At 38.5% G+C, this 17,226-nt stretch overlaps 1 protein-coding gene across 1 annotated transcript; it reads left to right on the forward strand.

Annotated features, from left to right (window-relative positions):
• Positions 1 to 1,294: 1,294 nt before the first annotated feature.
• LOC107763272 (late blight resistance protein R1-A-like) lies at positions 1,295 to 5,709 on the forward strand. The gene is made up of 2 exons (XM_016581742.2): positions 1,295 to 4,257; positions 4,404 to 5,709. The coding sequence occupies exons 1-2, from the start codon at positions 1,547 to 1,549 to the stop codon at positions 5,509 to 5,511; spliced, it is 3,819 nt and encodes a 1,272-aa protein (XP_016437228.1). The 5' UTR covers positions 1,295 to 1,546; the 3' UTR covers positions 5,512 to 5,709.
• Positions 5,710 to 17,226: the final 11,517 nt, after the last annotated feature.

The following is a 17,226-nucleotide window of genomic DNA, read 5'->3' on the forward strand; positions in this document are numbered from 1 at the left end:
GGTGCTGACATGTGGCACTCCATCCAAAATAAGGGTATATTTGTTCCAAAGTATGACGGGAAGGGTATATATAGCCCAATAGTATAACGAGAGATATTCTTAGACCACTTTCGAAAGTACATGAATATATTTGGCCCTTTGCCGTAAAATTAAAGTCCCTGTGCTCCATCCTACATGAAAGTCAACTATTCTGAATTCAAAATGTACCTCAACTTCAATTTAAGGGTTTGTCTGAAACGATTATTGAGGAAAAAGTTGAATTCTTTTTTACATCTAATTAAATGAAAGAGAGCTAACATTGATACATATATATATATATATATATATATCTTTTAATTTTATATAACCTGGCTCTTCGATTTCTTAAATGGTCGCTTGATTATCATTCACATCTCTAATGATTATATATAATATTACTTTGTGTACCCATGTGTATCTAATTAATCTTATGTGATACATCAATAATGCTGCTGCATTTAATATGACAATTGGTAAAGACGAAATGGGAAGGAATCTACCCATGTGCATACAAGGAATAAATAATGTGGACTTACTTACAATAAGTTGACTTGCTGCTTATAATTGATGCAACTAAAATATATGTGGAATAGTAAAATTCTGAGCAAGGGGAAATCAAAGTGAAGTAAGAAACAATAAAAGGTTGTGCGAATACATTTGATTTGTATCTCAACTTCTCTTATTCTTTTTCCGCTTGCAGTTCAAGTTCAAGAATCCCTTCTACAAATATCGGACTGCGGTAACTTTTGTAGAAAAAGTTACTGTCTTGTAAAGACCTTCAGCAAGTTAATGTGAGAACCTGGTTTTTAGCCTGATTTTTAGCACATGTTCATTGCGCACACTTGTTAATCATCAAAACACATAAATCAACAATTAATAAATTGAAGTAGAAAAGTTTGAGCCTATTTATTTATGTCCGCACAGGTTTTTTTCCCCTTCTTATTATAATTTGCGTTTAATCTTTTCGATCTTTTTTAGTTACTCTATGCTTCTAGTTAATTTATCTAATTTTTGCTTTCTTATCTCCTCTCCTCCCTCTTATGGCGGAGCGATGAGGTAGTATTTTTATCAAGGTGATTTTACGGCATTCTCCTAGCTCCGCCCCTGTAGGTAGATCTACCAGTATCCATGTGATATGATTACCTAATTAATTGTGTATTTAAATTGACAATTAATAAAGAACTGAAAGGAATCTGATCGTGTCATATAACTATATGCTATGTTGCTCACACTATCCATGGCATGCACTCAACTACATTTTTGAAGAGTTCGATTAATATAGACCACAGGGAACAAATAATATGGGCGTACTTACAATAAGTTGACTTGCTGGTTATATTTGATGCAACTAAAATATATGAGGAATGGTAAATTACTGAGCAAGAGAGGAAACCAAGGTGAAGAAAGAAACTATAAAAACCTGCTGGAAGGCGTCTTATTTGTATCTCAACTGCTCTTCTTTATCCCCCTTGCAGTTCAACTTCATAATAGTTTCTTTTGTCACAACGTCTGAGAAAGAGGGAGAGTAATGTCTTCAGACAAAGATTTGTTCAATCTGAAAGATGGCTTCCTTCAATTACGAGAACACGATAGCGTATGCGATGTTGTGAGGGATCGTATGAATTTCTTTGTATGGGAATTAAAAATGGTGGATAGTTTTCTCGGTTTGCAGAGCTTTCCCTTCGCTGGTGAATGCGGCATTATGCTAAATGTCACACAGAAAATGCTCAAAATTTGGAAGACATTGTATGCTACTTTGGACAACCCAAATGCAGAATCCTATTTGGAGGAGTTCATTGTTACACCCCGACGGGACGAGTTCCTTGATTCAAATACTGATCCCTTTACCTTTCACGTGCCAACAGAAATATGGAAGACTAAGCTGGAATTCATAGCTAAATACTCCTTTCCCAAAATACCTCTTTCAGTCAACAAGGTGGATGATATTATTCCTACCCCCGATTTTTTGATGGAATTTATCGATTCTGTAGAAGAAAACCTCAGTGTTCTAGTGCAGATCGACAATCCATGTTCTTTGCTTTTTGTTCCGGGACCCAAGGACCAAATAGAAGAGGTTCTAAAGGAGTTGAAGTTACTGAGATTTTTTATCCTCTTTCTTTCACACAAATGCATAGATCCTCAAAGCCAACATTCTTTCTTCACTCACGTTTTAATTGAGGCTAGCCACGCAGCACTGGTTGCATGGTTGTATCTGCAAAACCATGGCAACAAAAATCAAGACTTGGCTCCTAGTGAGATGAATGTTTCGTTTTCTGATCTCCTGAAAATGAAGACTAACGCCATTCTTCCAGGCATTCACAAGGTCTATGTTAATGTCCTGCAAGCTTTGAAGCCGACAATACAACCAGGATGGCATCCCACTAATCAAAATGAGCATGCACCTGGCAGTGTCTTTATTGTGGAGACTGTCGCGCACAGTTTGGTGGAGCTACCAACTGTTAGTAATCCTTGTCAGATAGTTGGTTTGAACGATCAAATGGAAATCCTTCGAGAGATGCGCAACCTATTAAGAGACAATCTCATCAATTTGCCAGTACTAGATCTTGAACACCATTCTCAAGATATGGGCACTGTTATTGTTGATGCCGGACTTCTAATTTACTCATTTTATGATATCAAGGGGGAGAAGGAAAACACGATGTTAGAGGATGTGAACCGAGAACTTGGTCTTGATCTTCCGAGAAACATCGAGCCTGTCAAGGCGATGTTGTACCTCATCATTCGAAAGGCATTTCAGTCTAACCTATCAAGGATTCATGGTCTAGGCTATGTTGATTTTCTTTTAAACAACCTGAAGGAGTTCCAAAGCCGCAATTCAGATCCACTCTCTTCTGTCATGAGCCAGCTTCAAATAATTCAGACGGAAATTGAGAACTTGCAACCTTTTCTCAAGGATGTTGCTGAAGAGCGATATAATAAGCATGAGGGACCTCAACAGTGGGCTACACAATTTATTGGCAAAGCATATGAGTTGGAGTATGTAACTGATGCTTTCATAAGGAAAGAAGTTCCTCATTGGTGTCTCGAGCGTTGGATCCTGGATATCAAAGAGGAGATTACTCTTATCAGGGCAGAGGTAGCAGCGATTCCAGAAAAGCAAGTGGTCGAGGTTGACTTAGTATCACATGATACCCTTGATACGTCCACTGTTCATACACTATCACAATTGTCTATGAATCGAAGTATGAATGAAGAAATTGTTGGTTTCGACGACGTGAGGGAAGAACTAAAAAACAAACTAACAAAGGGATGCCGAGAACTAGATGTTATCTCTATCCTAGGTATGCCTGGCCTAGGTAAGACGACTTTGGCCTACAAACTCTATTCTGATAATTCAGTTATCTCTCGCTTTGATATTCGTGCACAATGTTGTGTCTCTCGAGTATATAGACGTATGGATTTGCTAATGGCCCTTCTACATGATGCTATTGGTATGAGGGATAGCGTCTCTTGTGAAGCTGATGCAGCAGAAAAGCTTAGGAGAACTTTAATGGCCAAAAGATATCTTATCCTTGTTGATGATGTGTGGGAAGCTAGTGCGTGGGATGATTTAAGTTCTTGCTTCTATGATGCCAAAAATGGAAGCAGAATCATTCTAACAACTCGACATCGTGAAGTTGCCAATTATGCTACATCTGTTAGTAAACCCATACCTCTTCGCATCTTTAATGATGAAGAAAGTTGGAAATTACTTGAAGATAAAGTGTTTGGTAAAGAAAGCTGCTCCTCTACCCTGGAAAAAGTTGGCCAACAAATAGCAAAAAAGTGTGGAGGGCTGCCTCTTTCAATTGTTCTGGTGGCTGGTATTCTGGCAAAGATGGAGAAAAACGAAGAGAATTGGAAACAAGTGGCTAGGACCTTAGGTTCCCACATTCACAGCGATTCAAAGGCTATTGTAGAACAGAGTTACCAGGATTTGCCTTATCATCTTAAGGCTTGCTTCCTCTATTTTGGAGCATTTTTGGAGGATACAGTGATTGACGCTTCATGGTTAACAAGGTCATGGATATCAGAAGCATTTATAAAAAGTTGTGAAGGCAAGAGTTTGGAGGATATAGCAGAAGCTTACTTGGAGCATCTTATCGGAAGAAATCTTGTGATGGTTTCCAAGAGGGCCTATTTAGATGGTAAGGTCAAAGCATGTCGCATTCATGATGTATTGCTCGACTTCTGCAAGAAAAGAGCAACCGAGGAGAATTTTCTACTATGGATAAAATGGTATTGTTCAAAATCAATCCAAGTATTTTTAGTTATTTTTGAAAATTAATGTTATGGTTTTACTAACTTATATATTCACAATGATCAAGTATTCATGTTGTATTCGAAAATCTATGTTATGATTTTGTTAATTTATATATTCACAGGGATCAGAATGTCAATCCTTCTTCCCGTATTTATTCTTCTCGCAAGCACCATTCTCAACCTCGCTTGGCCTTTTGTGAAGTCGATAATCTTGCTGAATGGCGTTCGTCTTGCTCACTTGTTGGCTCTGTACTTTCCAGGCGTGATAACACATCCTTTTGTAAACTTGCTATTTCTGGCATTTTACAGAATTTCAAGTTTCTAAAAGTGTTGGATTTGGAGCAAGACGTTGTTATTGATTCTTTCCCAGCGAATCTAGTTCACTTGAGGTATTTCTCTGCAAAGACTAATCAAAAGTCAATTCCTTCATCCATATCCAACCTTCGGAACCTTGAAACTCTCATAATCAAAGGTCGTAAAGGAGGATATATGTCAGTACCTATTACAGTTTGGAAAATGGTTAAATTGAAACATGTGCATATTTCCGGCAGCGACGGCAACGGCTTCGTTATAGAAGCTGCAGAAGAGGACTCCACAAAACTTCATGATTTGGGAACTCTTTCCACTCCATATTTATCTTGTGTGGAGGATGCGGAATTGATGTTGAGTAAAGCACCTAATCTTAGGGAACTGAAATGCAAATTCACGGGTGATAGCAGCGGTCCATTCCCAGATTTGGATTTTCCAACACGGCTTGAGACGCTGCACATTATCGCAGTATTCTGGTACCAGATGTTTCCTGTATGCATCTCCGGATCAAATCTCAAAGACTTAACAATATTCAAATTTAGATTGGGCAATGAGAACTTATCAAGCATTGCTCAGCTTCAGAACCTTGAGGCACTACAGCTGACTTCCATACAATTTGATGATGAAAAATGGGAAGTGAGCAGTGACGAGTTCACTCAACTCAAAGTCTTGAAACTAATAGATTGTAGCAGTCTTAAAGAATGGACTGTCTCCGATGATGCATTTCCTAACCTTGAGCGCTTGGTTTTGCGTAGATGCTGGAATATTAAGGAGACACCTTCTTGTTTCGGAGACATCTTATCTCTAAAGTCCATTGAGGTAAAGTATTGCAGTGAATCTGTTGTCAAGTCGGCCAGGATTATCCGAGAAACACAAGTTGAAGAATATCAAAATGCTGATTTCAAGCTCGTCATCAAGTAATCCGAATTCAGCTACACTACTGAGAAAATATAACCATATTATGTCTCATTCTTTAGACCTTGCTTTAATTCATTTTCCTTACTTCAAAAAGGTTGCCTTTTACCAACTATTCCTTTTATTTGTCACCTTGTTTAAAGTTTATTGTTTTATTTTAGTATTATATTTTTATTAAAGATAAAAGTTCTTGATATAGAAGTTCACCATCAATTTCTTTTATATCTATGAAACAAAATCAGTTTTATGTATGTTTTGTAGCTCTAAATATTCTAGACAAAGCAATTACTACTACTTTTCGAGCTATTAACTCATTCAATTTTGTTAAACAGAGTATGAAAAGTTTGTAGCTGGAGCAATTTGGAAGATCACTATGTACTTGTTTTATTAGTTTTTTCTTTAATAAATTTTATAAGACTGTCCATCAGCTGTCCCATTAGTTGTAAACTGCATTTCAAAGTTCAACTACGGAACGAATTACTCATTCAATCCTTAACGCTTGGTGTAAGTCATTAGGTTTTGACTCCTGAAGTGAATGTTTCCACTTTGTTCTTATGAGTGATGCTACCATTGTGCTTCTTATGATTTCGCCAAAATGCTGTGATGCCACTCTGCTATAATCTTTCTTCTACATGAAGCAATTCTTTCTTTGCTCTTATGTGTACCTGTTTCTTCCTAAATGAAATGCCAGTTTATGTCCTCAACTTGTGTAGTTTCCTTCTTTTAAATTATTGCTCCCTCATTTTCAATTTAGATGATGAAGTTTGACTCGGCATGGGATTTAAGAAAAAAAAAAAAAAAATTGAAACTTGTGGTTTTAAAAGCTTAAAGGGTAAAAGCTTTGTGGGGCCATGACATTTGCATAGTTATAAAATCTTCTTTAAGTGTAAAATGTGTAAAATGAAGAGTTTGAAGTTTAATTATTTTCAATTACAAAAATGTATAATTCTTTTTGGAACGAACTAATAAGGAAAGTGTGGCATTATCAAAGATAAATAGAAACAAGAAGTATAAGTTAGAATATACTATTTGTCATTGTTGTTTGATTTCTTACAAATAGAGAGAAAGCATAACTGAAAAATCAATACTACTTCTAAGATAGCAAACTTCTGCAGCTTGTAATTAGGAAATATTGTAATAAGATCATGCGCTGGAAGTAGCTGATTACTTACCCCTTTGATTATATGCTTGGAGTTCTCAAAGGAAGGTCACATGCCTTCTAGGTGAGAGAGTAAAGTTTATCTATTGGAAGTTTTCCCTGACAAGGAGAGGATCAATATTATTATCTAAGATCCAACAGTTCAAAATTTGTTCTTTTCATCATCATAATTAACATGGTCAACGGCTGATTAAACAACTGAAAGAGAATGCTACTTAATAATTAGCATGACACGGCTAATTAAATTATTGAAAGATCCCACAAAGAATAGACTCAACTACTCCCTATATATTTAGTGGTTTGAAGCTAGGAAGAATATATGAAAGATGCAAGAATCGATGAATTCCATGTTCCTTTTGTGTTTTTATGCCTTTTCCGCTTCAAAATTGACCGTCCTCCTTAATAATCACGTTTAGGGAATATTTATAGGCTAGGGTAGGAGTCTCCATATTCAAAATTGAGTAGCAAATAATTTATTCGCGGATTGGGAACCAGGCTTTAGAGCTCGCGAGGCCTGGTCTGTAGCACGGTTGAGCATGCCTTAGACCAGGCGAGGCGAGGTCTGGGGCGAGGTTGAGTACACCTTAGACCAGGCGGGGCGAGGTATCTTGCCTTGCTCCGATTTTCTCATTTTCGTGCTCTTTTCTTGTGTCTTCAACATCTTTTTATGCAAGTTTCATTCCTTTATGTATTCCAATGATCCTACACAAGCAACTCAATTAAGCTCAAACGTCGCACAATTAATCATTAAAACATTAAAATGTAAGGTACGCAATGCACTAAAAATATATATTTATAGCTGAATATCACTACCCTACACTTAACCAACTCAATATCGCAATGCACTCAGGGCTTGAACACCCAGCATCACAGAGAAGTCTAATAACGTTACATATCCCTCGTGAAACCATGTTCCCTCATAACAAAAACAAGAGAGTAGATTGAATCCACACATTCAAATCAGATGCTCAAATATATTTTAAGGACTCATGTATCAAAGAAGACCTCTCACTCTCACAAAGAAGTCACATGCATGCTATTTGTACCATATGCTTGCCGTTAATGTAAATCTCTACTAATATAGGCTCGCTCGATCTAAAATCAATTAGGACTTTTTTATGATTGTAATGTGGGCTAAGGGACGAGTATGATATATTTAGAAATAGTGGTTCACTCTCCTAAGCATTTTAACACATCATGTGATAAATTTTAAGCGCAAATTCTTCAATTCACTTCAATTTCACAAACAAGATCACACCCAAAAAATATTCTCCCTTTCTTTACGCACTACTTTAGTTCATACCCACTAGCAAGAATAAGATATTAATTTTTTCTTTTGCTACTCTTTTCTTCTCGTGCATATTTCTTTTTCTTTTTTTTTTCCAACTATTTTTTTTCTTTTCTACAATTCTAGCTAGTGGTGTAATCTTTACAAAACAAGTGCACCTTTCTTCCTTTCATTGGTTCCACTCGAAAGCTATCCAAATTCTCTCCTTACTTCTTTTAACGCTCATTTCACAATTAAAGTGCCTTAAAAGGTAAAAGGATTAAAATAATGTCAATCAAGAATAAAAGAGGGTATAGGCTTGTAATGTGAGTGCCAAATAAAAGTCTATAGGCTCAAAAGGGTTAACTAGGAATATACTTTATTTGTGATAAGCAATAAAGCTCAAAAGGATCACAGAAAGCCTAAACTCATTTTTCAAATCGAGCATCACCTAAAATTTCGCTTCGACTCACATACCGGGCAAGTTCTAGACACAAGCACAATGACATGGACTACACAAAAATCTCACTTCACACGTGGCACATGACTCACTAAGGACGGTCTCATTCTGACTCTCACGGAGCCACAAAATATTAAGCATTAAGCACAAAGTGAACAATAGACAAGTAAATGAGACATAGGTGTCAATAACATGCTATCCAATTCATAAAGGCACCATAAGCAATTTAACACATAGGGAAGATACTACATTATCTACACATGCCAAAGCATAAATATGCTACTATCAAATAAGTCGAGGGCGCCTAGGAATCTCATCATTCATCCTCCTTTTATTTCCTACATCTTACTCTACTCTTAAAAAATATTATTACCCTGTTCAAACTACATCCCATAGAAAAGAACCGAGGCACAAAGAAAAATCACTGAGGATTATTACAACCTAACGGAAACTAAAAGACATGTTTTTGTGTTTTTCTATTTTTAATTTTTTATATATTTTTGGTTAGACTTTAATCCCTCAAGAAAGCTGCCTAGGAGATCTATCGTCAGGAAATGTTCAAATTTTTCTTTGATTTTCTATATTTTTGCTTCTTTTTTCCCATTAAGCTATGTTAAAATAGAAAATAAGAAGCTAATCTTGAACTACTAAACTAAAATAAAAATAGGAAGCTAGCAATTAATCTACTATTTACATACCACAAAGGATTCTCCCCCCCCCCCCACACACACACACTTAAAGTATGCAGTGTCTTCAATGCATATAAACGTAATTAAAATTCCCCCCACACACACACACACACTTAAAGTATGCAGTGTCTTCAATGCATATAAACGTAATTAAAATTCAGAAGGGTGGTAAGAAAACTTCCTGGTCACTCCTCGTCTTCCTCCTCATCAGCTCAACATGTGGTCATAATGACCCCACACATAAAATTTCAGCGCATGGCCCTTCCATTAAATCAAGGTTACTTAGACTTTACCTTGCACAATTTAAGCACGCTAGCATCATCCAATCAACTATTGCATGCAAGCACAACGTAATCACCATACTTTTAACAATATACCCGGCTCCGGTGAGCCACCCCACACTTAAAATCTTATGTTAATCACGCTCATAACCCACTAGTGTATCTATCTAGAGACTCGGGCTCCAATTGGGGGAAAATTTCATTTGAGTCATTTTAATAAATACATAGCGCGTACTAGTTGTGTAAGCTTTTGTGTGGGTGAGAGATTGCCTCACTCTCCCAAATCAGCTTGGGATTTGAATGTACGCACTCATATAATCAATAATCACATTCCTATGGGTTCATGGGGTTGTGTGTGCTTGTGCGGGAAGGGTGAGATAAAGATAAAAGAAGAGAGAAGAGAAGACTTACTCGGGCATCGCGAGCTAGGACGAGAGGCTTCCCGCGCAACTATGGGTAGGGGTGGTGTGGTGCATGGTGCGAGGTGTCACGCGAGCTGGAGCTCATGCCTAGGCAAGCGCCACCAGGTGTAACGCGAGGTCCCTCACTCGCTAGGCACTGTCTGGGACATGCACACGTGAGTTTTCAACCCGTTTTTGACTCCTTTATGCATTTTGACCTCCCGATCTCGCTCTCGTACCTATTCAAACACCAAAAATCAACCCATTAGTACCCAGAAGCAAAAAAGAAAAACTCAAATTAAACTAAACTAATCTATAAATTGAGTTGCCTCCCAACAAGCGCCTTATTTAACTTCATGGAATGACATTTAATAAATTACCATGGGTTGCCTCCCATGAACCGCCTGATTTAATTTCGCGGCATGATATGAACCACTTGCTTAGGTTGGACAATTTTGTTTCCTCCTCTTTGATCCACGTCCAATCCGCACTTTATAATGAGTGGAAACGGTCGTTCGAAGAATAGTACCCAACAAGAGTCAGGGCCGATTTCTACAGGGAGTTACTAGGGGTGTTAGGAGTATACACATGACGAAAGCGAATGGAATAACTAAATTGAACTTCCACAGAAAGTTAGGATTTCTAATTCTAATTTCACTTTAACAATTATAAAGTAAGAAAAGAAACTAGAAGCGAATCGATATTTTTGGTGTTTTTCCAAATAATTAAAAAGCCTAGGGACGTGACCATAACCTAGGTGTCCGCCTAATGGGTTAAATATGTTAATATTTATTTTATTTATTGGAGTGTATTATAGCTCTCAACTCTACGTTACCCACTCAATACCTCTCGGTCAAAGAGTGATTTTTCTCAATTTGGCTTTCTCAAACCCAAATGAGTATCAAACATAATAGTTGATATGAGCTCAAGTCGGGTTCTTACTATCTCTAGTTTGAACCCTTTAATTAGGCTAATCAAACCCTTAATTAGCCCCAATTCCTTGTTAGCCAAGTTATCCTAGACTAGGTCTCTCTTTCTCAAGTAGAGACTAAGTCAAAAAGGAATGAATCAATGTTTGCAACCATTAATTCTAAAATTGAAGCATAAACTAAGCTAAATAATCAACATCCAATCATAAACAAGTATTAAATTAAATACCCATAAGGTTTACACACTAGAGTTGGGTCACAACCGTAGTAAGAATCTAGCTACTCATAGTGAGAATTGAAGAAAATAAAGAAGAAATGCTAATTAAACTCATAATCTAAGATTAAAATGATAAAATAGAATGTTTAAACACTAAAATAGTCACAAAGTTCCTAAAATGGCAAAATGTTACGGCTACAGCAGCCCAAACTTCGAAACTTGACCTAAAAATGTAAAACTCGTCTATTTATAGTTGCCCAAACTTCGCTGACAAAAATACCCCTCAGGAGGTTCTGCGGCCGCACAATTCCATGTGCGGTCTGCAGATTTCTTCAGTTGGAAAGATCTTGGATTCTGCAGTCGCACAATTTTGGATTGCGACGGCGAAGCATCTTCTGCGGCCGCACAATTCTTGTGCGGTCGGCACTTCAGCATGGCTTCGGGTCTTGGTCTTTTGCACACTCTCTGAACTTTGAATCATTTGTCGGTGTAGACCTTGTACTGCGGCCGCACAATTCATGTGCAGTCCTCATATTGGCCAAATTTATGTTGGGCTCTTTCACTTGATCTGCAGCCGCAGATGGAATTCTGTGGTCCGCACTTTCTTGTGCGGCCGCAGAATTCCTTCTGCGGACCATACTTCTTTAGTTCTGCGCCCTTTCTTTCTTTGTGATTCAGAACATTCTTTTTTGAGTCGGATTTTATCATGGGAGACCAAACTTCCAACATTCTTGCAACTTGCACACTTTCATAAGTTTCGGGAACATAAATCAATACCTTCAGATTAAAACAAAAGCAAAAGGTGCTAATAAGTAGTCAAAATCCCCACTTATCAACTCCCCAAACTTAAGTCTTTTCTTGTCCCCAAACAAATAAATTAGCTCCCACATCCTAGAGTTAAGGGTCATTTCAGTGAGTCAAAGGTGATCATGTCACACATCAGTTGGGACCAACTATTACTTACACTACTTATGCATTATCAACAAGGTGACAAGTCAAATATTCATGCACATATAGTTCTAATGTGACATTTGAGCTTCAAGAATAGACTTTACTCATCAAGGACACTTGTTCTATTATGTAGTTCATGGTGGACTCCAAACTCTTCCTCCTCTACTTTCCATTTGCCAAGCTCACTTAAGAAATTAGCACTCAATCTTAAGATTCATGAAAGGTTCACTCGTCTCTCACAAGAGAATGCCACAAGTACGACTTCAAGTACCATAAGCTTGCCCCTAATGTAGATCGCCACTAATGTAAGCTCACTCGGTTTGAAATCAAGTAGGACTTCTTTCGGGTTGTAATGAAGGCTTTTGGATTAGGGTAGGATACCATATGGGTAAGTGGTTATACCTTTCCTTAAGCACTCCACACTTTCATTTCTCGGCTCACAATTGCCAATTCTTAGAGGGTTTTTCTTTTCATTGGGGACTAGAGAGACTTAACATCACTCTTTCTTGTTAATTTCATTCTTTTTCTCCCATTTTGATTGCTCATGCTAGGGATCATTACCTCATTTTGAATCCATCAACCCTTCCACTTATTCACATTTTGCATTTTTCTTTTTGTTCTTTTCTTTTCTTGCCTTCTCTTTTCATAGAGATCATTTCTTTTCTATTTTTGTGCCTTGATACCTTTTTCAAATTCTTCATCTCTCCCTCAAACTTATGTTTTAAGCCACTTGTTTCACAAGAATGTTAAGGAAAGTCTAGGTGCCAAGAGAAGGTCACGACAAAACGGGTAAAGGCTTATAACATGGTTATCAAATGAGAAAGGCTAGAGGCTCAAAGGGGTTGACTAGGTATAACGACATTGGTTGGCAATAGAAAGCTCAAAAAGGCCAAGGAAAGCCTACAATCACTTCTCAAACCAAGCAGGACTTAGGATTTCTCCTTGAAACACATTCGGGGCAAGTTCTAGACCCTTCGCACGGATACTTGGATTTGCAATAATTCATCTCACTCCTCACACAACTAGATTGTAAAAGAGGATAGAGTCGAAAACCTACAATGACCACATTCAATTTTAAAGATCACTATGATACAATTAAACCATTCGATGATTACCAAAGTCAACTCAAGAGTCCTAAAGTCACTAACTAGAGTTATTTCTTTCAAAAACCTTGTCTCTAACCATAAGCACATAGTTAAGTGTGTCGATAAAAATTGAAGCATGGTTGACTCTTCGAGCATGACTTGATTAGGTATTTTTATTCATTACTACTACTATTATTACCTAAATACAAAAATAGACTCATTTTTTTAAGAAGGTTGTCACGCTATCCATCGTTGGGACGAGTCACCCGGTTCACACAACAACTACCTTTGGAAAGAACCGTGGCGTTAAGAAAACCAAAGGCTTATTATCTACTAAAGCATAAAAAGAAGCTAATTAACAAAACAAGGGCTAATATAGAAAAAATAAAGAAACTAATAAGCAAAAACTACTAAGAGACATAAATATACATAAGAGAAGAGAGATAAGCTAGATAAATACAAATAAGAAGAGAAAGAGTATCATCAAATTATTACATACCAAATGTATCAAAGTGTACCAATGTGTCAAATAAACTTCACCCCCGAATAAAAGTAAGCATTATCCCCAATGCTTAGCAAAATAATAGTAAAAGAGGAGAGAGTGAAGAAAACTTCCTATGGATCCTTGAATATCTCAGTGTCCCCAGCAATGGCATCTCCCTCAGGATCAGCCAACTGAATCTCATCATCATCAAATCTAGGTATGGCTGGGTTGGCGAACATCTCATGCACTACCTCAGCAGTGTCGGCAGCAAGGTTTGGCTCGTCAGACTGGCCAGCTGGTGCTACCGGTGCAGATGGTGCTGAAGGATCTGGGGAGGATTGGTGTGGGTCAAGCAGCGTGTCAAAGGAAAGGTCGCCAGCTGTAGCAAGTCTAGTAACTTCCCTCCAGAGCTTGTCCACTGATTTCTTGCTGACCTGGGACTTCCTCAAATCTTCTTTACTTCCTTTCCCAGCTTCTCAATCACTGACACGTGATGTACCAAGGTATCCATGATCTATTTTTGGTTCTCTAAAATCTCTTTCAATGTCTCATCATTGTAAGAAGGAGCTTATGGTGCCTGGGAAGTGGACTGTGGTGCAACGGTACTGGATAGGTCAGACAACTTAGAAGTAGCTGTCTGTATCCAGTTGTTGAGACTAGCCAATGTTTGGGAGACTCATAGAGCAGATAGGGGAACTGTGGGCATGGGAACTGCTTTAGAGAAACTTTATGGGCTGTGGTAGGAGCTGAAGATGATGGTAGAGGCATAGTAGTGGCACTAGTAGAGGGCTCGACATAGGTGGATGGAAGATCAGCTACCTCAGAAGCTACCAATATTGGCTCATCATACTAGCCTGTGGTAGTAGAAGGCTGGGCTTTCTTCTTTGGGTTGCTCATATCCATCAGTGAATACCAATCGAAGGGCTTATTTGCCCTCACCTTGGTGTCAAAATCCCTCGGCTCTACCTTTGCATCGGTGAGGTACTCTGTGATAGTGTTGGGATAAGGGTAGGTTGAGCTATTATGCCGTGCAATCACTGAAATGTTGGCCGACATCATGACACCCACATTGATTGGGTAACCGGCCATGATGGAAGCCACAAGCACTGCCTGGGGGATAGAAAGGTGAGTCTCATTCTGGCATGGATCTAACCTGCTACAAACAAAGGTCGGCTACCCTTTAGCCTCAAAGTACTCCGCTGAATAGGAACCCCCATCTCTAACCTTTCCCAAGTAGTGCTTCACCCGATGACCATTGACTCGGAATACTTCATTGTTTTTGTTCTTCAAGTCTAATGCACCAAAAGGTGTCACACCCACAATTTCAAAAGGACCACTCCATTTGGATGCTAGCTTCCCGGGAAACATCCTCAACCTTGAGTTAAACAACAATACAGTATCGCCCACCTTGAACTCTTTGTTCCAAATGTATTTGTCATGAAGGTATTTCATTTTTTCTTTGTACAAGGACAAACTCGCATAAGCATGGTATCGGAACTCATCCAATTCATCCAAATGTGCATCCCTCAAGTTAGCGGCTACTTCCCAATCAAGATTCAACTTCTTTAGAGACCACATGGCCTTATGCTCTAATTTTACTGGAAGATGACAAGCTTTCCCTAACACTAACCGGTATGGAGACATTTCGATAGATATTTCATAATCCGTCTGATAAGCTCATAATGCATCATCAAACTTCTTTGACCAATCCATCTGATTAGCATTCACCATTTTTGGAAAAGATACTCTTTATCTCCCGGTTGGAGACTTTCACTTGCCCACTAGCTTGTGGGTGATAGGGAGTTGTGACCTTGTGAGTAACACCATACTTGCTAAGTAAAGTGTCGAAAGTCTTGTTGCAAAAATATGACCCCCTATCATTTATAATTGCATTTGCACGTGGAGTACCAAACATTGTGAAAATATTCTTCTTCAAGAAAGCCACCACACTTCTCGCCTCAATGTTGAGTAAAGCAACGGCCTCAACCCATTTGGACACATAATCCACCGCGACCAAAATGTATGTGTTTCCACAAGAACTCACAAAAGGGCCCATGAATTCAATATCCCACACATTGAAAATATCAATCTCCAAAATGGTTGTGAGAGGCATTTCATTTTCTTTGAGATTCCACCGGCCCTTTGACATTCATCACATCTTTTCACTAACTCACTAGAATCTTTTAAAGAGTAGGACAATAGAATCTGTAACTAATCACTTTGGCCTCCGTTCTTGCTCCACCATGATGACCACCATATGGTGAAGAATGACAAGACCCAAGAATTTTACCTTGCTCTTCTTCCTGTACACATCTTCTAATTACCCCATCCGTACAAATCCGGAAAAGGTATGGTTCATCCCAATAATAATGTTGACAATCCCATTTGAGCTTCTTCCTTTGGCTTGAAGAGAACTTATCCGGAATGATTCCACACACAAGAAAATTTGCTAAATTTGTGAACCATGTCACCTCTTTCATTGAAATATCCAAGAGTTGTTCATCATGGAATGATTCATTGATTTCAAGGCCATCATGCGGCCTCCCCTCCTCTTCCAAACGAGACAAGTGGACCGCCACTTGGTTTTCACTAACTTTTCTATCTTGGATGTCAATATCAAATTCTTGCAACAAGAACACCCATCTCATTAACCGAGCTTTGGAGTCCTTTTTTCTCATAAGATAACGAAGTGCCGCATGATCCGTGTAGACAATGACTTTTGCACCCATCAAGTACGAGCAAAACTTCTCAATTGCGAACATAATAGCAAGGAGCTCTTTATCCGTAACGGTATAGTTGACTTGGACACTATTCATGGTTTTACTAGCATAGTAGACCAGATGAAAAATTTTGTTGATGCGTTGGCCCAAAGCAGCCTCAACTGCTACGTCACTTGCATTACACATGAGTTCAAAAGGCACACTGCAATTTGGAGCAATGATGATGGAAGAAGTTGTCAACTTGTGCTTCAACAATTCAATAGCTCCCATGCAATCATCATTGACATGAAACTTAACATCCTTCCCAAGAAGATTGCACAACGGGTTCACCACCTTAGAGAAGTCTTTGATGAAGGGTCGGTAAAAACCTGTACGGCCTAAGAAACTCCACACACCCTTCACTGAAGTTGGGGGTGAAAGTTTAGAAATCACCTCAAGCTTTGCCTTGTCAACTTAAATTCCATTGCTTGAGATTTTGTGGCCAAGGACAATGCCTTCCTCGACCATGAAATGACATTTCTCCCAATTGAGCACCAAATTTGTTTCTTCTTATCTCGCCAACACTTTGTCCAAATTTTCAAGACAATCATCAAAAGAATCTCCAACCACCGAGAAATCATCCATGAAAACTTCAAGGTAGTCATCCACCATGTCCATGAAAATAGCTATCATACACCTTTGAAAAGTCGCTGGTGCATTGCACAAACCAAATGGCATCCGCTTAAAAGCAAAAGTACCATAGGGACATGTAAAGGTTGTTTTCTCTTGATCTTCCGGAGAAATGAGAATTTGGTTTTAGCCCGAGTACAAGAAATCAATATAAAGCATGTCCGCTAATCTATCGAGCATCTGATCTAAGAAAGGAAGTTGAAAGTGATCCTTCCTTGTGACTTTGTTGAGCTTGTGATAGTCCATACACACCCTCCGACCGATCACCGTTCTGGTAGGAATCAACTCATTCTTATCATTGGTGACCACCGTCGTGCCCCCCTTCTTTGGGACACATTGAACTTGAGAAGTTCACGAACTATCAGAGATGGGGTAGATAACCCCGACATCCAACCACTTGATAATCTCC

Source organism: Nicotiana tabacum, chromosome 24 (genome assembly GCF_000715075.1).
Source record: "Nicotiana tabacum cultivar K326 chromosome 24, ASM71507v2, whole genome shotgun sequence".
Classification (NCBI taxonomy): Eukaryota; Viridiplantae; Streptophyta; class Magnoliopsida; order Solanales; family Solanaceae; genus Nicotiana; species Nicotiana tabacum.

Excerpts from the sequence above, each read along its gene's own strand:
- LOC107763272 (XM_016581742.2), top strand. The coding sequence starts at position 1,547 with ATGTCTTCAGACAAAGATTTGTTCAATCTGAAAGATGGCTTCCTTCAA. Across the intron at positions 4,258-4,403 it reads TTTCTACTATGGATAAAATG|GGATCAGAATGTCAATCCTT; the intron begins GTATTGTTCAAA and ends ATATATTCACAG.